Source organism: Ahaetulla prasina, chromosome 4 (genome assembly GCF_028640845.1).
Source record: "Ahaetulla prasina isolate Xishuangbanna chromosome 4, ASM2864084v1, whole genome shotgun sequence".
Lineage (NCBI taxonomy): Eukaryota > Metazoa > Chordata > Lepidosauria > Squamata > Colubridae > Ahaetulla > Ahaetulla prasina.
This window is the reverse complement of record NC_080542.1, coordinates 63,266,666-63,292,131: the sequence shown is the minus strand read 5'-3', so window position 1 is coordinate 63,292,131 and position 25,466 is coordinate 63,266,666. Positions and strand designations below refer to the sequence as shown.

Genomic DNA, 25,466 nt, shown 5'->3' with positions numbered 1-25,466 from the left:
ATTAAAAAGTGTTCTATCTGAATTTCTGCATTAGTACACAAACCACCTGGATGCTGGTTGCAAAATAGCTTTTAGTTTTAAGATTCTGAAATTGTGACAAAGACACATATAGAAACATGTTTTCAAAAGCATGTATTCTCATTTTGCATAAATAGGCTAAAAATATTTTAAGATACAAGTTGGAGACAAGGTTACTGATTTTTTACTTTACCCAAGTTTATGCACAGTGATTGATAATTTATTACATCTGCTATTATTATGTTTACTGTAAAGTTTATATATTTGTGAAGCCCCATACAGCTAGACAAATTCAAGACTGTAGGAAATATACAGATTTAAATATGGTATACTGAATGTTAGTAAAATACAGTCTTGAAAAGTATAAGTGAATTATTAACCCTCACTCATATTAGCCAGGTCATTAAGGTGGTATCTCCTTGAATAATTTGAAATGTTTCTTCCTAGGTTTCCTATCTGAGCTGAATTGTTATTTAAAAGGTAAGTTACCAAGTTATCTTTTGACTGTTTATATACAATATATTTTACACAAATTTCCCAATTTCATCACTGCCTCACAAAGTTCAGATCTGCTGTTTATGGCCTTTGCTCAGTATTATTTATATAAATATTCTCTTTTGTAGACAATATTATTTATTTGAACATGTTTTATTTATGTAGTTTGTAACTCACCCAGATCAAGCTTATAATGATCATAATTAAAGATATGAAACTATCCGTTAAAAATAATTTACTATGATGGAGACAATATCTTATTTGATTTTAAGGATTGTCCTTTGTTTTATCAGGTAATTGGAGCATAAATTAATGTTTACAAAAACTATAAAGTACCCATTTTATAGAATGTGGGCTAGTTTAATGCATTCAAATGATTTCAAAAAACATAAAGCATCTATCTGATCATGTCCACAATTGGAATTCAGCTATGCTACTTATGATCCTAATGGCAATATATAGGTAATATGATCAATAGTGTGAAGAGAAGATGATATGAAAGCCTTTTTATTTATTTATTTTACATACCCTCTGATTCCCAAAGAGACTCAGCATTTAGAATAGAATAGACTTCTTCGGACAGCACTGGCTCTTCGGCTTTGAAACGGAGATGTGCACTGCCCTCTAGGGATGGGAATGACTAGCACATATGTGCGAGGGGAACTTTTACCAACAGGATACGATGGGATAGGATAGAATTCTTTATTGGTCAAGTGGGATTGGACACAAAGAATTTCTCTTTGGTGCATATGCTCTCAGTGTACATAAAAATACATTCATCAAGAATCATAAGATACAACGCTTAGTGATAGTCATAGGTTACTAAATAAGGAATCCAATCATACTAGGAAACAAAACAATATAAATCGTAGATACAAGCAACAAGGTTATAGTCATAAGTAGGAGGAGATAGGCAATAGGAAGGGTGAGAATAATAGTAATACAGCCTTAGTAAATAGTTTGACAGTGGGAATTGTTTAGCAGAGTGATGGCATTTGGGAAAAAACTCCTTGTGTCCAGTTGTTCTGGTGTGCAGTGCCCTATAGTGTTTTGAGGGTAGAAGTTGAAACAATTTATTTCACAATTAAATTACAATAAAACTTTTAAAAGGGTGGCAAGCATACCTTGCAGCTCTTAATGGCTCTTCTAAACAATTGAAGAATGAGTTCCATCAAAATTTCAGGGAGTACCTCATTCTAAAAGATAGGCACTACTATAGGAAAGGCAATTTCTGAAGCCTTGAGAGATGACATTGTGTAATCAAAGAAAACTGGAGCATACAAATCTTGCGGGATCAAATCAGTGTTCTGTTTTGTCACTTTTTAAATTGTTTTCAGTTTTCACAGCTTTTCTCAGTTGTGCATGGATAATAAGTGATACCTTTCCCCAAGGATTTAAGACATGGGTGGACTTATGCTGTAAACCACCAATGGTTCAGTGAACTAGACATATTCCGCACCCATTTCAACACATAGCTTATTTATCTTCTGATCACAGTATCTAAACACAACTAGGTAAAAGATTAGAAGAATCCTTTCAAATTATAATGATAGGTTTTTTTATTTTTTTACTTTAAAAATTCATAGTAAAAGGCAAAATACAATTCCAAGTAAATACACTTTTTTTAAATGGAAAAAGTATAATCATCTGAAAATTAAAGCTATTGAGTTTGTTAATCTTAAGACTTTTTCATGTTTGAAGCAAAAGAAGGGAGTCCTCTAGTCTATACACAAAATATTGAATATTATATTGTACAGTATCCTCTACTATTGTATCTGACATTAGATTTGTTTCTGTGGTAAAAGCAGTTCAGTGATACACATACCTGTCCAACGTGCAAAGTCATGTGCAAAGGTAAATTGCTTTATTCTTTCTAGGGAATGAAATGATCATAAACAATTCAGGTAGATAATCAGAATTTAACAAATGATTTAACAGATGATCTGAATAATCAGGCTGCTAAAATCGTAACAATTTACAAGAAGTAAATCCTGAGATAAGATTACAAAAGATATTTTCTTTCACAAATAAAGCACAAACAACTTTACATTCAATAAGGAAATAAAGTCATGATAGCCTACAAAACTATCATAGTAAGAAAAATACAATGTCCATTATGGGAACATAAAGTACATATAGGTTACACATTTGAATTGCATATACGAACTCATACCTTCACCCTTCCTACCCTTCCCTTCAAAACATTGTGAACCATTTTAGATAATTAAATTTTGCTGATCATATCAACCAGCTTTATTAATGGCCTTTCCTATATTTCAGTGCTCATATAAGCTTTGATAAATATTTTAAGCCATTACATAAATTGTATTTAGTTTAAATCCTGATCATCTGCTTGTTATATGGAAGTATGTCTAAAAACAGGATGTGACTTGCTTTCAAAAATATTAGGGCTGCTATCTGCCTTAGTAGCTACATTAGCTATCTTAAAAGCACTATGTCATTGTATTTTAATGCAATATTGTGCGAAACGGCTGCCTTCACATTTGTATTAGTAAAAGTGAAATGGTGCACACTCAGCAGGTTTTTCTGATTTCTCTGTACAAGCCTAGGTTTTGCTATTGCTTTATGTCCCCCCTGCTATTACAAACTTCTTAAAACTTACTGTCCTACAGTTGCTATTTTCCAATTACAAAAATGCCTTGTTTCTAAAGCTATTAAAAGATAGCATGTATAGTAAATTGATGTTATCAAAAGTATTAAAAGTAAACCACAAAATTAGAAAAATTGCATAGGATACTGTTTGCTTCACAAAACAAATTTTCATTGTCGGCAAAACTGATTAGTAACATTTGGAAGGGAATATGCAAATAAAGAGAAATCCAGAATATATTTTGGTAATAGCTCTTTTATAAGTTCTCTTGGAGTATTACACATGTAATAATGCAGAATTTCCGGACTTACAGGCTTATACCATGCTTGCCTTTCTGGGAAATGTATAAAGGATGGTGCTTGTATCCTTTCAAGAACAAAATTGGCATCTTCTTCAAGTCTCCCATAGGAACCTATGAAATCATACTTTATAGCACAGGGTTGACACAGATTGTAAATTGGCATCCAATGTTCATTCATTTTTTCTATGTCTTCATCTATGAGATACCGGAGAAATTCAGAAAAGGTGACATCATCACCCATGCTTTTTCCGGGGTTTTTCCGATACCTTTTGACTATTTCTATACCATATTTTAACTGATATTCTTTAATTTCACCGAATTTATTCCTATAAGCAGACAAAAGTCTTTCCATTGGGTCTCTGACAAACAAAAATTTGAAATAGTGATTTAATCGATAACGAATCTCATCTGGTTTCATGTCATTTAAAAAAACTAAATCTTTTTTATGATCCATCTTAAGTTTAACATCTACATTCTCCAACGCACCATCTAAAACTTTCAAAATTCGTTTCCAGTTGGAACAAGCCACTTTGGGAACATAACAGTATAAAAAGCGATGTTTGTCACTAACCAGGATATGTTTGAGCACTGTTCTCCTCTGGCCTGCTGATAGGTCCCAAATGGTGCGAGGCATGTTTTTTTGTCTGCAAATGGTATGGATTGTCCTATTTCGGATGTCCTGCAGCACTTGATAATCCATATCTCCTGCTGTTCTCCTATTGCCAGTTCTCCAAAACATTTCTTTAGCAGAGGGATGGAGGGGTGGAGGCTTCATCTCAGCCAAAATTCCCTTCTCAATCATGAGGAGTAGGCCACTAGATGCCACAATTACACCAAACATCAACATGGAAGGCAGCAGCATAGAGTTACTGGTACCACGAGAGCGATTCTTGACAGACAAGGTCATCCGACGCACCGAAGACACCCCCATCTCTTTAGCTCTTGTCATTAAAGAAACGGACTGTGGAAATATGACCTGGAATCTCAGGTGGTGGCAGCAGAAATTTGAAGCTGACTATGCTATTGCCACTGATGGTGCTTTGGATGGATTGGAGATAAAGAGCCCTGGCTTTATAACAATAATAGTGCTGTTGGCAGCTGCCTTAATTAGTCTGTCCCAGTTCAGTTCAACAGATGTCTTTCATGAAGCAGCAGTAGGGCCCCAAAGTTGGTGAGCTGGCATATTCCATGAGACAAAAGAAAGAAAATGGGAGATTCCAGGCTTCTTTCTTTGCTCCTGCAGGACAGCTGCTTAAAAGGATTGGATGGGCTAATTTTTTTGTAAAACCAGGAAGGGCGGCTGCCGGCAGTGACGGCTTGGCAGGGAGGGCCTATTCCTGCAATTGGAGCCTCATTTACCCCTCCTCTTTGTCTCGTAGCTGCTGCATTTGCAGACTTCCTGGGGAGAATATTCAGAGAACGAGTGAGCAGGCAAAAGATAACTTAAAACTCAAAAAACTGCCTCCCTCCTTTCATATGCTTGCCTGTAGAATCCCTCTGGGCAGCAGAGTGAGATGGCAGAGAGAGAAAGAGGCAAAGATCAAAAAAACTGTAATGTAATCTCAGCACAATATCCACAATTTCATAAAGAAAATTCATAACAGAGAAATACAATCATAAATGGGGACAATTTGCATACCAGAAAGTATGCAACTCTTTTTTGCAAGCGGGAGGAAGGAACAAGAGGTCACTTTTAAATGAGTATTTCTTAATGCAGACAAGTTATCCTCAGCCTAATCTATCCAAATTCAATGCTAACACCACCCATGTTTTGGTGACAACATGCCTATGTTTATATGATGGTAGCTTGCTGCTAATGGGACAATTAAGTAGGATGTAAATGAATGGATTTCACTGACTTCCAAATAAACATTTGGAAATATACCATTATAATTTATCTAACATAACCAGCAAGCAGTGTTCACATAGGACAAATGGGACAAACTTTTAGCAAAAGAATTAATGAATAATTAAGTTTTAAATTAGGACCAAAAACAAGAATATTGGAGCATTTCAACATCCTTGGATACTCCATAGACCTGGGAGTGACTGCATCATTAGTCTGCTGAAAAGAGCATGGAACAGTATTCTTGTGGAAACCTTTTGAACAATCTGCCTGAATGCTGGTGAAATTCTATTTTTCTTGTATTCTTGTTTTGTCAGGATATGAAAATGGCAAGAATAAAGTGCTAAGCGGCAAAGAGAACAGAAAGAATCAAACACATGGGAAGCAGCTGGATAAAGAAGTTACCAAAAAAAAAAAAAAGCTACAGTGGAGAATCTTGAGACTATAGGCTGCTGATAATAACAGGCATAATAAAACAACAACTTCAATTCTTGGCATTTCTATAGTAACACACTTCTGAACATACTCTATAAATGTTTGGAGATAAAATTTGCAGGGCACTACTCGGTGGAAAAAACTATTACAAGAATTTGAATATTTTATATAATTATACTATTATCCAGTCTGTATTGCTGGCTTTCAGAAAAATAAATAAAAAGCACAAAAGACTTTTAACTATCTGGGCAGAAAGAAGTTCTGGATTATCTAAGACTATTCCTTATTAATATCCCTAGGGTGGTCACTGACCTCTAGCCAGGCATCCTAGATTGTGAAGTCAAATGGGCCTTAGGAAATCTGAGCAACAACAAAGCTAGTGGAAGTGACAGTATTCCAGCTGAACTATTCAAAAACTTAAAAGATGATGTAGTAAAAGTGCTATAAAACAATTTGCCAGCAAATTTGGAAAACTCAACAGTGGTCACAGGATTGGAAAAGGTCAGTTTACATTCCAATCCCAAAGAAAGGCAATGCCAAAGAATGTTCAAACTATCGCACCATTGCACTTATTTCATATGCTAGTAAGGTTATGCTTAAAAGACTACCAGGTAGGCTCCAGCAGTATGTGCAACAAGAACTACCAGAAGTACAGGCAGGATTTCGAAGCAGCAGAGGAACTAGAGATCAAATTGCCAACATACACTGTAGCATGGTGAAAGCTAGGGAGTTCCACAAAAATATTCATTGACTATGCTAAAGCCTTTGATTGTGTGGATCACAACAAATTGTGGCAAGTTCTTAAAGAGATGGGAGTACATTTTATTTGTCTTGTGAGAAACTTATACGCGGGTCAAGAAGCAACAGTGAGAACTGGACACAGAACCACTGATTGGTTCAAAATTGGGAAAGGAGTCTGGCAAGACTGTATACTGTCGCCCTGCCTATTTATCTTATATGCAGAGCACATCATGAGAAAGGCGGGGCTAGATGAATCAAAAGCTAAAATTAAGATTGCTGGGAGAAATCTCAACAACCTCAGATATGCAGATGATACCACTTTAATGGCAGAAAGTGAAGAGGAACTAAAGAGCCTCTTCATGCAGGTAAAGAAGGAGAGGGCAAAAGTTGGCTTGAAATTCAGCATTAAGAAAACTAAGATCATGGCATCCGACCCTCTCAATTCCTGGCAAATAGATGGGGAAGAAATGGAGGTAGTAACAGATTTTATTTTCCTGGGCTCCAAGATCACTGCAGATGGGGACTGCAGCCAAGAAATTAAAAGACACTTACTCCTGGGGAGGAAAGCTATGGCAAATCTAGACAGCTTACTAAAAAGCAGAGACATCACCTTGCCAACAAAAGTGTGTATACTCAAGGCTATGGTTTTCCCAGTTGCAATGTATGGCTGTGAAAGCTGGACCATAAAAAAGGCTGAGCGGCAAAGAATTGAGCCTTTGAACTATGGTGCTAGAGAAGACTCCTGCGAGTCCCTTGGACTGCAAGGTGATCAAATAGGTATTTGAATGTTATTTGAATGTTAAAGAAACAGCTTAAGAATTTTGAAAAGCAACACAAACTAGCAAGGTTGTTTAAGATAATAATTTGCTGAAGAATATATTTGTAGGGTTTATCATCATGTTTATAAAAATTACCATAGTCAACTGGGGAAATTGCTTGAGGGAAATCTAGAAAGAAAATAGATTGTATACTTTTTGGAAAGTTCTTTTGGTAAGAAAAAATCCGCTTATATCTTGTCCTCATAATATGTATACATTGTATATATCCATCATGGCTGTGCTCCAGCCAAAGGAAAATTAAAGCTACAGAATACCTTGCTCCTGAAATGGAGACTCTACCATATTTTTGAACAAGTCTGTTTTGTCTATTTAGCTAACTGGCACAAAACGGAGAAAGACTACTACCCGATTTCACTATATGATTTCACTATATATTGAAAAAGGTTTTTTTTTTTAATGAAGAAAGGAAGTTCCTCATTTAGTACCTCTGCCATCCCAACTTTTGTAGTGTGAAGTCACTCAGAGTTGCTTGACTGAGATGGGAAGCATATAAATTAAATAACTAAGTCAAGAGTTCTGTAGCCTGGTCCTGGTATAATAAGTGGTTTGGATGAGGTCATAAGCATTTATTCTAAAACCAATAATAGTAACACTGAAGAGATTCCCCTCTTCTTCCCTTCTGACTGCCCATGTGGGTTGGAAATAGTTAAAACTTTACCTTAAGTATGTCTATATGACTATTAGTTTACAGTTGCTTTCTTTGTACTAACAGAATTTCTAATATCTGTAAAACAACTATCTTATCAAATGCAATATCCTTACATCTCTGGGTCTAAGTTCCAATATTGGATTGGTGAAGTCTGACACCCATATCTTTTGTTCCTCTTTTCATAATACAGGAGTCCTTTCCTGTAAGCAGGGAGATTCTCAAGACACAAAACTAAAAATTATGCAATTTATCAAAAAAAAAAGTATAATCCACAAATTATCATGTGCCAAAGATGCAAACAAAATCATTCCATTTTACCAACATTAAAGAATAATAACTGCAATGTTCCTTTCATGCTAAAGCAGAAAATAGCATTCCTATTGTTATTTTTTAAAGTTCAACATGGAACTGAAATGAATTTTAAAAATTGCTAAACACAATTCTTCATTAATACACAAATAAGCCTGCATGTATTGTCGGGAACCATTTCTCAATTTGGATTTAGAACTTTACGACAATACACCTTTTTATTACCTTTAGTTCCTGTCTCTTCCTTAAACAAATTGAGCTTTTAAAGCTCCTCAGCTATCAGCCTCTTTATTCCTTTTTCTTCTGTAGGACAGACCGCAGAAACTGGCTATTCAAGTCGACCCACCCTTTCTACAGGATGCCACATCCGGGTGCTGCTAAAAAGGCAAGAGAAAAATCAAAACAATCATATCAGATTTCCCAGCAAGCGACAGGACTTTTTTCTTCAGGCTAATTAAGGGTTAATACCATAGAAAGGTGAAATCTGGGTAGAATAAAAAGTTTTAGATTGCAATTTGATAGGAAAAGAGCAAGGAAGGATAAAGAGAAACAACCTCTTTAAGAACGTTGATCTATGCTGGAATGCTACACCTCCAATAAGAAAAGGACGTTCCTTTGGCGTGTTAAGAAAAATCCCGGTCAGCCAATGGCGATAATTACATACCAAAGATTCCTTCCAAAACATCTTCTCAAAGATTGGTTTTCATTGCCCACGTGATCCAGCAGAGGCTTATGACTGGTTACTTTTTGCGCGTGCTGCGAAGACCACTCACGAAGGGCAAGTGGGAGGTGGGACAGTCGGTTGGTTGAGGTGTTAACTCTGAGAGGAGGGGGGGAAAAAAAAAAGCGCCTGACTCCGAAAATTCCCGCCTACAGTGACTCCTGAATTGCGTTGTGGACTTTGATTGGGTTTAGAAATGTCAGGACGTAATTGTATGTGAGTGACTGACAAAGGTTGTAGCTGTCGCCATAGGAGTGGTTTGCATCGCCCGGAGTTTTGTTTTCTGTTGAAACGACTCGGTGGTGGGCAAGAACGGTATGCGCCTTTTCATTCCGTTTCTGATTGGGACAGGGGAACTCAAGGGGATTTCTTCCGTGCTAGTCTTGAAGGGGGGATCGTTTCGCTGACGAAACCGGGATTCCACGAGAGTTAATAGTGGCGCTGTTCTGTGGAGCCGTTCATACATTGCCTTTGTTGTACAAGGTACAAGGTACATACATACCTTTACCCATTTCTTTCTTTCATTCTTTTTTGAGGTTAGCAAGCATGGTGAACACATCATGATCGGGCTTGGCCAGTGTTCTAGAATCTAGTCTAAAATATAGTGATCCAGTTTCGTGATCAAGTTTTATCATCACCTCCAGAGGCCTGCCTTAATTTGGGTAACCCTATCTGAATAAGCCACATTGAATACAGTGCTTCTACAGCTTCGTTTTAGTTCATGGGTGTATGATTTTCAGCAGAAGATAGAAAAGTTATTAATTGTATTCCAGCAACCCCTATCATACTTGCAGATATGACTGTACAAGTAGTCCTCGACTTATGACCCGCAATTGAGCCCAGCATTTCTATTGCTAAGTGAGACATTTGTTAAGTGAATTTTGCCCCGTTTTAGGATTTTTCTTGCCACAGTTGTTAAATGAATCACTGCAGCTGATAATTTAGTAACATGGTCCATAAGTGAATCAGGCTTCCCCATTGATTTTGCTTGTCCAAAGGTTTCAAAAGGTGATCACATGACCTGGGACACAGCAAATGTCATAAGAATGAACCAACTGCCAAGCATCTGAATTTTGTTCATAAGACCATGGGAATGCTGCAATGGGTGTAAGTGTGAAAAATAGTCATTAGTCAACTTTTTTCAGTGCCGTTGTAACTTCAAACAATCACTAAATGAACTGTTGTAACTCGGGAACTACCTGTACTTGATTGTGTAATTATGTGTAGGATTGCATTATAAGATGTTATTCCTTTCAAAATGATAATTCCTATAGCGAAACACTTCTTGTCTTAATGTGTGCATTTTTCTACATCTAGGAATTTCCTTTTCAAAGTGAATGGTGTTTACGTGGACTAATGATTAACTAATATGGCCTGTAGAAGAGAAGGAACTCAAGAACAGCTTCTCTCTTCCATCATTTCAACTATGAATTCTCATAACTCTCCGGCATGTGCCAGTCAAGTTCATAGAATATGTATGGTGTCTGACTTTTTTTACCCAAACATGGGTGGAGTGGAAAGCCATATTTACCAGTTGTCACAGTGCCTAATTGAAAGAGGACACAAAGTTATTGTAGTCACTCATGCTTATTATGATCGCAAAGGTATTCGATACCTCACCAATGGATTAAAAGTCTACTATTTACCATTAAGAGTAATGTACAACCAATCTACAGCCACTACTCTTTTTCACAGTCTGCCTCTGCTCAGGTACATATTTATTCGAGAAGGAATCACAATTGTCCATGCACATAGTTCATTTTCTTCTTTGGCTCATGATGCACTGTTTCATGCTAAGACAATGCAGCTACGGACAATTTTTACAGATCATTCACTTTTTGGATTTGCTGATGTCAGTTCGGTGCTTACAAATAAACTCTTGACTGTATCACTATGTGATACAAACCACATAATATGTGTTTCTTACACAAGCAAAGAGAATACTGTATTAAGAGCAGCACTTAATCCAGAAATAGTTTCTGTCATCCCTAATGCTGTTGATCCTACTGACTTCACTCCAGATGCATCTAAACGTGACAACAACACAATAACTATTGTTGTGGTTAGCAGACTTGTATATAGAAAAGGTAATAAGGTTGGAAGGGTAAGATGTATTTAAATGTTTTTTTAAAATGTGTATGGATCAGAAATTACTGATTTTGCATATATAATTAAACATTTTGCATGATATAAGGAGCAATTTCTTAAAGCCCTAAAATGTTTCTGCCTTGTCCGAACTTGATTTTAGACCCATGACGATGTAATTTAATTCTGAATTAATATTACTGTGACATGGATTGAATCTATAAACTGGATGAACTGAAATCAACTTGAGGGAGAGGGAGGGAGGAAAGTAGAGGTATTGGCAACATGACATCCCAAATAATTAAAAGGTAACCACTAACTTCCAAAATTAAAATTATCTCTTGCATGGCATTCTTTTATTTAAAATCAAGTTTTTTAATTTTTTTATAAAGGTATCAAATCAATGTGTGAACAGTGTTGCACCTGGGTGTCATACATTCTAATACAAATAAAACTAATCAGGTTAATTATAATCATTATATTCAATCTGTTTATGTATTTCTAATAATAATACACACACTAGTTATAGTCTATTATTGTTCAATTATTTCATGTTTTCTTTTGTTACTTTCATTTTATGATATAAAAATGTATACACTAATATTCTCTCATCTATTATTTCTGTCACTTATTCTAGCTTTTAATCATATCACCCTTTATTAAGAGACTTTTTCTTTCTTTCCTAACTTCTAATCATGTCATCTACCTAAAAAAGGGGGGGTGGGAAGGAAAAGAGAGCGAGAGAAAAGGAAAAACAACTCAGAACAACAAAAAAGAGAAATCATCCATCATCTATTTCTTGCCCACTTCAATACTTTAATTGCTATGCTTTTTTTTTTTGACTTGTCTCCCAAATTCCTCTCTTAAATCGTTGTCTCTGTCTCTGTCTGCTTCTTGGATGTTCAATCTTAGGTATTCCTCTCACCTCTACCCTCATCCACTGCCTAATTTCTAACATTTCTACCCAGCCCTCTATCTTCCTTTCAGACATAATCTTCCCACTCTCTTAATATATTTTCCCCCTGGTTTAATTCATCAATCACTATTATTTTCATTGTTGTCTCCTCTTTGTCTTTTTCTTTCATTCTTCTGTTGACTCCTCCCTTTCCTGGGCGTCTTGGTCCTTGCTCATCATCCCTCATATGATATTTCCATTTTTTCTATAATCTCCTTAAATCCTTTCTCCATGATGTCTTTTGTATTTTGAAAAAGTAAATCCATCTTCAAAATTCCACTCATTTCTTCCTTCTTAAGTATCTTGTTTTATTTTTAAAAATTCAATTTGTATCAAGCAGTCCAAAAACTATTTATTCAGTCTTTAAATTATCCTTCAAGGAGTGCACTAGTCCCTGTTCTTTATGTCCCATAGGTTAACAGTTCCATTTAAGTAGTCCCAGGGATTATCAAAACCCCTTTATGTCTCCTTTACAAATTCAATCTTCTAGTATAACATTCAAGTGTCTCTTTAATTGAATACCTTCCTCATTTTCATATTTGGGTCTTAGTAGTCATAGGGTAGCTAAAAATAATCCGATGGGCGTTTTCACTGTTCTTCATATAGGTATTCTCAGTTTTGTATTTTTTCCTTTCATCAGCAGGTGGCACTCCACTTAAATTTCAATTTACTAGTCAATTGTCGATCATCATTTTGGTTATAAAATAGTTACAAAAGTAGAATAATTTTTGTAAGTAAATAATTCGAGCATTTAAAATGCCTTCCCAGTACCACTGGGACAAATTTAGGAGACAATTTTTTATTTATTTATTTTATTTATTTCAAAATCTATTATTTTACTCTCCTATGCCTTCATTTCCGGTCAGGTATTTCCTCTGAATGCCCCCAAATGCTTAGATGCCGCTTTAACACATAGTTCTGAGCAAGTATGTCTAGATTGTTTCTTGGGGTTAAATTTAGAGGAAAAGAAAAATCCTCTCCCCAGTTCCAATACCGTTCATCTACTTCTTTCCAGCACCAATCTTAGTTATTCTTCAGTTGTCCCAGCTTCGTGGCAGCCATCTTTAGCTGCCTCTTCTTCTTGCTATGACTGAGAAGGAAAAAGAACCCTTGGCCAGACAGGAGAGATGCGACTGTCCTTGACCTTGCAGGATGCCCCTCTTTGCTTCATTGCCCCTACAGGGCGGCTTTGGCTCCCTCCGGAATCCACAAGCAGGAAGAGACCCGCTCCCAGTGGTGGGATTCAGCCAGTTCGCACCACTTCGGGAGAACCAGTTGTTAACTTTCTGAGCAGTTTGGCAAACTGGTTGTTGGAAGAAATCATTAGGGCAGAGAATCAGTTGTTAAATTACTTGAATCCCACCCCTGCCCACCCTGTGTGTCTGATCCCATCGCGACATCAATTGGAAACCCCTCTTGTATGACATTCTTGATATTCGGGACATTTTAAGTGTTTAAATGATAAATGCTTTATTTCTTTTTAAATATAAGGCATAGTGGTACCTTTTACCTTAAAGATTGCCAGCCATTAATCTGGGCTTTAGGGTTTTTATTTATTATTATTATTGAAAATAAGATGGTTTTTTATAAAAAGAGTAGGTGTATACCCTTGAGCTCAGAATTTTTCTCATACCTTGTTACAGTTCAGGGGGTCACTATGTTACTTGACTCAATTTTTTTACTTTTTTTTTAACGATAGTTATAGAACAAACCATCTCAGTCATTAAGCAAATCAGCACATCTAATTAGCATTTTATGTCGGAAAACAGAAGTTCCCGTATTACACTCTCATGACACCAGGATATTGCAGCTGGTCATAATTGCAAGCTGGTTGCCAAGCACTGAAAATGTAATCACAATTGCAAGGGGTGATGAGAATCATAATTTTCAGAAAGGGTTGTAAGTAGCTTTTTCAAAAACCATGCAATATTAATATAATATGGGTTTAGTAAATTATTGAGGTGTCTAATACTTGAAAAATTGTACTTTGGTTTTGAAATTCTAAAAACTAAGTGGTGAAATGATTCATAAGAAAAATTATTATTTAATAAATCATTTTATATAAAACTGAATAAATATTTTTCCTTTAGGTATTGATTTACTTAGTGGTATAATTCCTGAGCTATGTCAGAAGTATCCAGATTTACATTTCTTAGTTGGAGGAGAAGGACCAAAAAGAATTGTATTAGAAGAAGTACGGGAAAGATATCAACTACATGATAGGTATGTTTTCTGCATTGCATTTAATTAATATAGCTAAGTTAATTGAAGATTTAGCATGGAAATGAAGAAAGGAATAGGATGATGATTTTACACAATGGATAATATTGTTTTATTTACACATGCATACTTTATGTTATTTTATTCCATTTGAAAAGTGTAGAAAAGGTATAAGAACTAGTAAGTAAAAGAACTTAAAAATGGGACAGAAAAGAAATTATGGCTAAACCAAGTTTATATCAGTTGCATTTACTCTGTGCTTTTCTGTTATTTCATACTCAGCTTGGAAATATATTTTAGCTTTCTGCAATAATTCTGCCCTGAGATTATAACCTTGATTGCGGAAATTTTAAATAAGATAGTAAAGAGTTTGATTATTTTATAAATTTATATTTCTTTGGAGATGCCTCAGTGTTTTCTGTTCATGCACCTCTGCTCATTGGTGGCAGTATACATCAAGTCTTATTGGAAAAAGTAGAGAAATGAACTGGATCATTCTTAAATACCCTGGCTCTGGTTATTCATAAGATACTTTTTAATTGTTTTCTTATGCTTATTTGGAATAGTTTATCATGCCATGTTTCATTTTTTTAGATCATTATAAATTATCTTCATTTTCAGGAGGATATCTTCTGAACACAGGTAGCCCTCGACTTACAACTGCCATTGAGCCCAAAATTTCTGTTGTTAAGTGAGACATTTGTTAAGTGAGTTTTGTCCCATTTTATTACCTTTCTTGCCACAATTAAGTGAATCACTGCTGATAAGTTGATAAGTAAGTAACACAATTGTTATGTGAAACTTGCTCCCCCATTGACTTTGCTTGTCAGAAGATCACAAAAAGTGATCTCATGACCTTGGATGCAGCATTGGTCATAAGTATGACCAGTTGCCAACCATCTGAACTTTGATCACATAATCATGGGGATGCTGCACAAGTCGTAACTGTGAAAAACGGCCAAAAGTCACATTTTTCAGTGTTGTTGTAACTTTGAACGATCACTAAATGAACTGTTGTAAGTCAAGGACTACCTGTATTTTCAGTGTGAAAATGCAGATGGATATAGATCTAATACTGAAATAACTTTATAAATAACTCAGAAATAAAAACATGAAGCATCAATAGAAATTATTTTAAATGACAAAATTTGAAGGCTGTTTCTCCTGATTGTTTTTTCTAATATTTATTACTTAGAAAATAAATCAAATATTATTGGTAAAAATATTAACAACTACAGTGACATATGAGATAATGTTTGAATGAACTTAGAACTTACTATTTTGTTTCTCTGTATTTGACTATTGAATAGTTGCAATATAGCTAAACCAATATTTAGCATTTTAGCCTTCTTTGAAGACAAGAGTTGAGAAAATTGAGAATTGATATAGCTACATTCCTTATGAAATTAAAGACTTCAAAAATTCTTTGATACCAATAGCATTAGTAGTTTATTCATAATCCAGTTCTATTGGTTTCAGGTTTAGTTGCAAATATTGAATTGGATTGTGATTTTCTCCATTGATAAAAACACTTCTGTCAATATTTTCTTTACCTGTTTCCCAAAACTTTATAGAGTTCGTCTTCTAGGAGCTTTAGAACACCAGGAAGTTAGAAATGTCTTGGTTCAAGGTCATATTTTCCTTAACACCTCTCTCACAGAAGCATTTTGTATGGCAATTGTGGAAGCTGCCAGTTGTGGTTTACAGGTAAGCTTATTGTTATTCAAAGAAATTAAATGGACTATTTTCTTAATAATGTAATAAAACTACAATAATAGGAACAGAATCCATATAACACCTCTATTCTAAGAGCTACATTATTTGCCAGTTAGCTTCTGAGCACAATTCAGAGTGCTGATTGTCACTTTTAAAGTCTTATCACTTTCTCCCAGTAACATCTGTTTGCTTGATATAAACTAGTATGGCAGGCTTTTAAGTGTGATTAGAAATTGCTATCTTTAGGGGCCAAAGAAACATGACTTCTTAATTAACTCCTACTCCCTTCAACATGCCAATTCTCCATCATTTTCCTCCTGAAGAGGAAAATTGCTCTGTTGAGTATTCCTTTCTTCATGTTATCCTTTATATTATTATTATAGTACATAATTTATTTTAAAGTTAATCTGTATTTTAAATCCTTATTATGTGTTATGAAATTGTATACTTCTCTGTGTTGGCTGATTAGAGTGTCTGCAAATAGTTAAACAAAATAAATTTAGCCCTCTATCAGGGGCAAAGTTTCCATTTACCGTAGTTTGAAATAAAATAGTATATATTAAAAGCATCTCTTAAGTAAAAAATGGTGAAGAGTAATATTTATAGTGTTTTCTATAGCAGCGGTCACCAACTGGTGGCCCATGGACCACTGGTGGTCCGTGAGAAAATGTTGGTGGTCTCCAGAAAAATTATTTGCATTTTTAATATTGCACTAAATCAAGGATCCTCAAACAAAAGGCCTGGGATAGATACATGCAGTGAACGTTTGTGTTGCTGCAGAGAGTCTCCCCCTTCGGGGTCTTCTTGTGTGGGTCAGAAGGGGGCAGAAGTACCAATTTGGGGTCTGCTTCAGCCTTCTGGTGTGGGGCTTTGGGCGAAGGCTGGAGGGAAGCATCACTGGTGGCGAAGAGCTGGAGGACCTTGTTCCAGTGGTACTACCTCATAGCCTGGAACTGGCTAACCATCTCAGCCCTTTGAGCCTCCAGGTGCTGGTACCTGGCCTTGCACTCCCACAGGTCTTCTCTCTACTTGGAAAGCCTATGCTTGTAGTCCTCAGTGAAATGCTTCTGCTGAGCTGTCTCCTCGGTCAGATTCATTTTGAGCTGAGTTGTTTTGCCAACTCTTTTTCCTGGTGGCTGCTTAGCTCCAACACTGCTTCTTGTTGGGGCCCTAAGGAGCCCAGATGGGGAGGCGAGGAGTTGGCCATACCCACCCAGTCACATGACTACTAGCCATGCCCACCCAGCCGGTCATCAGGCAGATCATATTGGTGGTCCACAGAATTTAAAATTATGAATTTAGTGGTGCGCAGGATTTAAAATTATGAATTTAGTGGTCCCTGAGGTCCAAAAGGTTGGGGACCCCTGTTCTATAGCATATATCCCTAAAATGGTAACACATAATAATGAGATCTAATAACAAACTAAACATCTCTGAAGGAGTGGGAGATTGGTGGCCAGACATTGAATTCTAGCCATGGAGTTTTCTCTGGACAAGGAGAGACCCTGAGCTTACTCACTTACACTCCAGACAGCTGCTACTCATGAGGAGACCACAAGAATTGTGAGGTTGAGTGGTTGGAAGTCAAGGGATTTCAGCCATGCTCACAACTGCAATGAAGCCTTTAATGAATATAAGAATTGCAAAAGCCTCATTCTCTTAACTACTATTGGATGCAATCAATTTAAAGTTAAAGAGAGATCTTCCAAATGTCAGGATAAGGGAAAATCATTTGATGAGTTTCTGATAAAAATGAAAAAAATAATGTAAAAGTAAAGCTTGTAAGAAGGTGTAAGAAAGTTTAAATGGATAAAAGGGACAGTAGTTTTGAAAGATTAATTTTTGGCAAAAGTGCTTTTAAAACTATTGGAGCTAACATCAACATGCAGATAAGACTTTTGTAGAATGTTGTTTCTTTAATATTAAAGGAACAGTGAGTGGATTTGACAAAATGAAGACAAATATGAGACAGATTGTATGACTAATTATGGAGAGTCAAATGAGACTTAAGTATTAAGGATAAAGAAAGGCAAAATAAAAAAAATGGGGGAAGCCTGTAATTCAGACTAATTTGGTATACTAGCAGGTTTTAAGATTAAGAATTAGCAGACAGAAATGCTTACAAAAATAAAGGATCAAACAGAAATGATGAAGAAAATTGGTTTTAAGATTGAGAAAAAAATAAAATATTTATGTATCACTATTACAAATATTAATTGTATATTATTGCAAAATAAATATGTAGGATATGGAATGAAATTAAAAGGACATGCCAATATGGAAGAAAATAAATTTGTCATGATTGGGAAGAATTTCTATGATAAAAATAAATGTTCTGCCTGGAATGTTAGTTTTGTTTCAGACACTACCTGTTTTGACAACTGATAGATCATTTAAATAAGACCTAAAAGTTATCTCTAAATTTGCATGATAGGCAAAAAGCTAAGAGTTAAATATGTTATGAAATGCAAAGAAAAGAAGTGGATTGGAATTGCATTTTGCAGTTCATTGTTTTGCATTGTTGAAAATTAAAGACTAAATAAAAAAGTTAGAAGGACATGACCTGATATTTGGCTATATGGATATTTGTGGTATGCCAAAGTCAATATAGATTTCAAAAATCATTATGTTAGATCTGCTTATAGAGAATGTGGAATAGGTACAAATCCAGCTTGTTCATGAAAACAGCTTTATGGCTGTCAATACAAGTATTTTATACAGAAGGAAAAATAGGCATTTATAACTGCTGTGAAGAAAATTGGAAGCCACATCTTTACATTCTTCTTTATATTTTTTCTACCTTTCTTTTAGTAAAATATATATAATATTTTTGAAAAAATGAAATGGGAACATATGACAATTGTATTCTTTCCCATTTCAGTATGTTGTGTGTGTGTGCACTTTTCTTGGCTTCTTTTTTTTTTTGCAAATGGTTTACCATTGCCTGCTTTTTAAGAATGAATGGCTCAAGGTCCCCCAGCTGACTTTGTATCTAAGGTGTGTCTAGAACTTACGGTCTTCCAGTTTCTAGCCTGGTGCCTTAACTTCTACACAAACTAGTATTATTTGAAAGAATGGTAATGGTAAATCAATTGCTTTCTTTTCTACTTTGGCGTGGCAGGACAATCTACAAAGACTTATTTAATGCAGGTCCCCATTGTAAACATTTTTCGAAGCACTGGACTTTTAAATGATTGAAGATAATGTATTTTACAGAGAAAGAGTGGGTAAACAGCTTAAGAATGAATATGATATAGTCAAAACAACAAGTAACAGAATAATACTAGAAAGAATTATTGGGATAAAGATTACTACAAACAAAATATTAAAATAGTGCTGGCTATAGTTAGAAAATAGTTCAGAAATGAGATAATGGTTTTATGAGTATATTAAAAACGTATAGTATTCAGAAAAACAATAGACCTCTTTTTATGAAACATAAACAATTATATATTATCTGTATGGTGTTTGTATTTTTGGGACACAAATTGCTTAGCAAAAGCATAATAATTTGTTGTTTCAGGTGGTCAGTACAAGAGTTGGTGGGATTCCTGAAGTACTTCCAGATGATTTTATAATTTTGTGTGAACCTTCAGTGAAATCCCTCTGTGCTGGATTGGAAAAGGCTATTAGCCAACTGAAGTCAGGATCATTATTGTCTCCAGAAATTATGCATGACAAAGTTAGAACATTCTACACTTGGAGAAATGTTGCAAAAAGAACTGAAAAAGTGGGTGAACTTTCTTTTTTGGGAACTCTACATTCATTTGAAAACATCTTCATGTTTTCTAATAGTTTATCTCATTGTGGAAATTTAATTATACTGTTTTCTTTATGCACTTAACCTGTGGGCAGCTAGGATCTTACATACAGGGAATTTGGTGTGCTAGAATAAGTATAGACAAGGAACTTACCTATTAATGGTGTACTAACTCACATTGCAAATTTCTGCCAACAGCAGTTTGCAGATCCCTTCATATTCAGTGTCATTTCTGTGGGCTACCTGTCCAGTATATCTTATTTATTTTAAAAGCTGCTTGCTGTCCTATTAAGATTGGAGTTACTGCATATGGGTAGGAGAAATTTCTACCACAATCCTTTGCTTTGGAAAAATAATCTTTGGAAGCCAACAACATGGCACAAAACCATGACCAGTTGAGGCTGCTGCGGTGAAAGTTATTTTTTTATGGGTTGCTCCTAACATATGGTTTTATGTCCAGAGATTTGAGGAGAGAGTTATCATAGTCTGATTAATTCATTATCCATATTCATTTGTAAATGTAATTATGTTCTATAATTATATTTAATAATCATACATTTGTAATATAATCATAATCCAGTTTGGATTACATGCCAATCCTATCATATTATAGATAGGAAATATATAAAATTACTTGAATGACAAATTTTAGGAATCTGTAGATTATTCTAGGAAAATATCTGAAAAATTAGGGAAATAAATAGTTCTTCTAGCTGACTCCTTTGGATATATCAAAGGATATTCCCTAGAGTCGTGATGGCGAACCTATGGCATGCGTGCCACAGGTGGCACGCAGAACCATATCGGTGGCACGCAAGCGATGCCCTAGGTCAGCTCCGGCATGCGCAGGCCCACTGGAAGTCAGAAAACAGGCTGTTTCTGGCCTCCAGAGGGCCTCCGGGAGGGGGAAATGGCCGTTTTCGCCCTCCACAGGCTCCTAGGAAGCCTATGGAGCCTGGATAGAGCGAAAAATGGACCCTCCGGTCCCAACGGAAGTCAGCAAACAGGCAGTTTCCGGCCTCCAGAGGGCCTCCGGGGGATGGGGAAGGACGTTTTTGCCCTCCCCAGGCTCCAAGAAAGCCTGGGGAGGGCGAAAAATGGGCCTAGTGGGCCCACCGTGCCATCCCATGTAAAAAGTGGGGGGGACCGTGGGGGGTCATGTGTGCATGTGCGGGGAGCAGCGCACATTGAATTATGGGCTTGGGCACACGTGCATGCAACCCCCCTGCGCTTCCCCCGCTTTTGGCATGCAACGGCGAAAAGGTTCGCCATCAATGCCCTAGCGTAGGGCTGGGCAACTATGGCCCCTTTATGACCTATGGACTTCAACTCCCAGAATTCCTGAGCCAGCATGCTGGCTCAGGAATTCTGGGAGTTGAAGTCCATAGGTCATAAAGGGGCCATAGTTGCCCAGCCCTGCCCTAGCGTATTCTAGTGTTACATTTATAATATATTTATGATTAAGAATAAGTGTCTTTAAGTTAATACAATTTACATATTGCAAACAAACCTAATAACCTGATTTATGTATTTGTCTTCCTCCAGGTATACAACAGAGTGGCAAAGGAAACTGTATTGCCAATGGGCAAACGACTTGAGAGACTTATCACTCATTGTGGCCCAGTGACTGGTTGCATTTTTGCTCTTTTTGCTATGCTCAGCTTTCTTTTTCTGATATTTCTGAAATGGCTGATACCAGATGATTTTATTGATACTGCAATAGATGCCACGGGCCTAAATGGAGCATGGACTAGAAAATATTTCCACAATAAAAATAAAAAAGAAAACATTACAAACGCCTAAAGGTGCTAAAAGTGAAAAAAGTTTCATTCCCTTACTTATCTTTCACTATTATGCATTTTGCTGTTAATTTACATTTATCAAGCAAAACTGCTTATATATCATTGGACAGCTTTCAGTAATGAATGGAAAGAAACTAAAATGAAGTTCTACCTCAGCATAAATCTGAATTGGTTTAGGAAAGACATTTTCCCAAGATATGCTGCGAAATTTGTTTACATTTATTTCAGCTTGAAACACCTTAGAATGTCATGTCTATTAATGAAAGAGATCACCTGAGGAAATAAAGGGAACATAGGTGAGTAGGTAGAGATTTTGTCTATTTTAGAGTTTTTTCTGTTTTTAATTTCTCTTGCACCATCATAATATGCTTAAAAATTATATGGAAAAGTAACAGCATATATTCTGATCCAGTATAATACAACAAAAAACCTGACCTTTTAAGTATATAAATCCCAAATCTGCTTGTTGAGATGTGTGATCAATTCAATATGTTGATATGATCAACTAAAATTGAGAAATGCACTACTTAGGGAGTTGGATGAATGTTCTCTTTGTTTAGGCATCTACAGGTAATCATCAAATTACGACAGTTCACTTAGAGACCTTTTGAAGTTTCAACATAAACCCCCCAAGTACTTATGACACAGTCCCGAAGTTACAAATGTTGCAGCACCTTTATGAATGACCACAGAGGCACTGTAACATTTGCCCTGCCTATCCCAACCCCCTGACCGGGTCTCCACAGGTACTGGGCCTGTGGGCACTCACCTTGCAAAGATCTAGTGAGCCTTCAGTTTCTTGGCTTGCTTTGGTGCTTTAGGCCTTTGGTGCATTTGCAGAGAATGGAGGCCTCAAGTACCAAAGCCTTCCCTCTGTTTACAAAGCCTTTTGCCTTCTTTGCAAAAAGCATTTACCGCCAAAAACAAGAGTCCGAGAGGGGCACACCCATCCCTCCGGGCTTCCATTTACAGCTGCAAAGGCCTTTCCTCAAGGCCTTTTCCACCGACAATGGAGCCCATCCCGGCCTTTGTTTTCGACTGCAAAGGCATTTTGCAAAGATGATTGGAGCCTACAGGGACACAATCTCTCATCCCTGCAGGTCTTGGCAAGCCTTTGCTCAAGGCAAAACCACAGTGAAGAGGCTGGAGAGAAGATAGCTCCCTTGATCATCGAGATATATGTATGGTATGTGACCCTGTCGGGCAGGAAGCACGAGATATCTCAGTGGTCAGGGCAGGCCTTGTGTGGTCAGAAGCACTAGGCCCCCCCATGGCCTTCCCCACCCCTGAGATACCTCGCAAATCCACAGATGAAAGCAGGGAGTGATCACATTCAAGTTCAGTCCTATGCATCCTCAGGTTATGTATGTAATTGGCAGGTTCTATTACATTTGTAACTCGATTACCTGTATCATTTTAATAGTTTGAAAACAAGTATAATTGACATATTCTGAATTCTTCTCTGCCGATACGTTTGAAGCTTTTAGAAGAATGTTCCAAGGTCTTCCAAGACCCAAGAGTAGGTCTTTTGAATCTACTTTTATAACTCAGTTGAGATATAATGAAAAACCTTTTTTACATTAGTAAGGCCCAGCATTGTGTTCATTTTTCTTTTCTTCTACTTCCATTTTTAAATAAAATTAAAATAGATCAGATAAAAATTCTCTTATAGGTATCGTATTACAACTCATTCCAATCAGTACTTCCATGACAAGATCACCATATTTAAAGTAAAAACAGGTGCTTCAGTTTTTTCGTATATGTGACCTTTGTCTGAACAATTCTGTTTTATACTATTATATTTCTACTATTCCAAACACCAGAAAAAATGAAAATTACCCTATAATAATTATTTTGAGAATGAAAAATCACCCACATTGTATTAAAGCACCGAGGAAGTATGTACAACTTAGATTTTTTTTTTCATTATTGAAAAAAAAAGAGAAGAGTTAAACACATTTTGTAAATAAGAGACCAATCTTTTTAGTTGAAATCATTTATAAAGATCTAAAAATATTTTGAGGAAGAAAATCTAGGACAAATACAGTTTTCCAACACAAACTTGCCAATGCCAGTATAGTATGCAGAGTCTAAATATGATAGACATGCAGTAAAATTTGTGTCAATATTCTTGGACCTCCAACTAAACTACTGCAAGTAAACTTAACTGACACAATCTTTGGAAGAATATTAATCATAATAAGCCTGAACTACTCGAAAATTTATTTGGCATAATGTTAGTTTTAAAAAGAAGACTAATTTAGGCAAGTAATTTGGATTGTTACTTCATAAGTTGGCAAACGCAATGTCAGCTCTTTGCCATTTACCTAGGATTTATATTTCAATGTTTTTCAGAAAATTTCTAAGCACTCTTCTCTAAGTTCAATGTTACTATGGTCTCTATATCAGTCTTCTGTATCTTCAGTCTTCAGTTACTTTCAGGTATCTTTTCTTAAGAGAACAATATCTGTAGAGTAGGAATTTTTACAGCTTCTTATGCCTATTCTTCCATTGGCCTAGCCCCAATATTATAGAAATAGATTTATTCTTGTGCAATATGACTTTACTCTGCCGATTTACTTAACTCTGTGGAATAATCTATATAAAGGGCTTCAGGAGAAGGACCAATTAGATATGCTAAAGGTGCTTGTTCTTTTGAAAGAATACTACTTCAAAGTCTATCCTATAAATTGTGCATTTGATGATACTTTGTAACTTTTCTTGAATGTCTAAATATCATAGCCTTACACTGTTAAGTGATTCGCTTTTCTCGACTTATATCTCTCTTGCATCAAACTATTAATTTTTTTGATCTGCCACTGCATATGAGCAACTCCTAATCCTGTAGAGGATAGAACTAACCAAAATTATGCTATATTTGAAAATAAAAAAACATTTATATGTTAAAAATAATGTTGACTTTATGTTTTGATTTGGTACGTGTTTCACAATAAATAATAGTTCCTAATGTTCTATATTTGTTTCCATTTGTTATGGCTACATTATGTATTTATGATTTTTTTGAACTGAAGCTATTGTAATCCAATGAGTGTGAAGCCATGGCTCCTTGGCTATTAAAAAAAACTTTCATGAATATTTGTGAAAAATATTCATAAATGGAATAGTCAGTTCCTCAATCATGGCTAATCAATTAAAATGTATCACAGTAAAATTAATGCAACTTTTTCTATTACATATATGATATTGCTATTTTGAAAGTTACAAAAAGGTGATTTTAAAATCTTTGCAAGGTGGGACTTCAATTCTGTAATAGACTTTAAAACAATTATGGAATGTAGCAGTATTCTTGCTTACACCAAAGACTGCATTCTATGATGATGAAAGGTAGTTTTACTATATAAAGTCAAAGATTCATGTTTCTGTCTTTACAAATAAAACTCATTTAATACTCTGCGTTGATATGGTTGTAAATGGTTATTTTCAGATAATTTATCATGAAAAAGTAGTTTGCAGGAAATTTGTTAGGCAATACTCTTAAAGAAAATTTTTGAGTACTATTTCACTTTACAGGAAGTATTTAAGAAGTTTAAAAAAATAATAATTTTGAAATTGTGTACTAAGTGATGATATACAGATGGGAACTCTACCAGTACAGACATTGCTCTACTTACAAACTTTTGAGTTGCAAACTTTCAGTGATATGAACAAATTGGTTCACAAGTCCATCCTAGAAGGTTCCACAAGTCAGGAGAAGATGGGAAAGAGTTAGTTTCTATTGCACCACATGCATATGCTGAAAATTAATCTTTTCTCAAATTCCTTTTCTGCTTTCTTTCAACTTCTCTAATCTTTCTCTCAACTTCTCCAATCTTCTTCCTATGTACTGTTCTCAGATCCACTAGGACACAGATCAGTACTGTTGCTGCTTAGTTGTATGTGGTGTTTGGCAACTGAATGTCTGCAATGAAGCACTGGGGGGGGCGGGTTTACACATAGTGCACA

At 35.8% G+C, this 25,466-nt stretch overlaps 2 protein-coding genes across 7 annotated transcripts; one reads left to right on the top strand and one right to left on the bottom strand.

The window, feature by feature from the left end:
• The first annotated feature begins 42 nt into the window (after positions 1-42).
• PIGA (phosphatidylinositol glycan anchor biosynthesis class A) lies at positions 43-24,917 on the top strand. Of its 5 annotated transcripts, XM_058180384.1 has the most exons (7): positions 43-498; positions 8,554-8,629; positions 10,283-11,052; positions 14,096-14,228; positions 15,800-15,932; positions 19,465-19,671; positions 21,247-24,917. In XM_058180384.1, exons 3-7 carry the CDS (start codon positions 10,335-10,337, stop codon positions 21,502-21,504), a joined length of 1,449 nt encoding a protein of 482 aa, XP_058036367.1. In that variant the 5' UTR covers positions 43-498; positions 8,554-8,629; positions 10,283-10,334; the 3' UTR covers positions 21,505-24,917. The 5 variants fall into 5 exon arrangements, with proteins under 5 accessions (XP_058036367.1, XP_058036366.1, XP_058036364.1 ...); XM_058180383.1 differs by lacking the exon at positions 43-498 and having other exon boundaries at positions 8,528-8,629; XM_058180381.1 differs by lacking the exons at positions 43-498; positions 8,554-8,629 and adding an exon at positions 9,041-9,280.
• CHST14 (carbohydrate sulfotransferase 14) lies at positions 2,055-8,609 on the bottom strand. 2 transcript variants are annotated; one of them, XM_058180385.1, is made up of 2 exons: positions 8,470-8,609; positions 2,055-4,922 (listed from the first exon to the last, which is right to left on the bottom strand). In XM_058180385.1, the coding sequence occupies exon 2, from the start codon at positions 4,372-4,374 to the stop codon at positions 3,295-3,297; it is 1,080 nt and encodes a 359-aa protein (XP_058036368.1). In that variant the 5' UTR covers positions 4,375-4,922; positions 8,470-8,609; the 3' UTR covers positions 2,055-3,294. The 2 variants fall into 2 exon arrangements, with proteins under 2 accessions (XP_058036368.1, XP_058036369.1); XM_058180386.1 differs by having other exon boundaries at positions 2,055-4,824; positions 8,470-8,607.
• Positions 24,918-25,466: the final 549 nt, after the last annotated feature.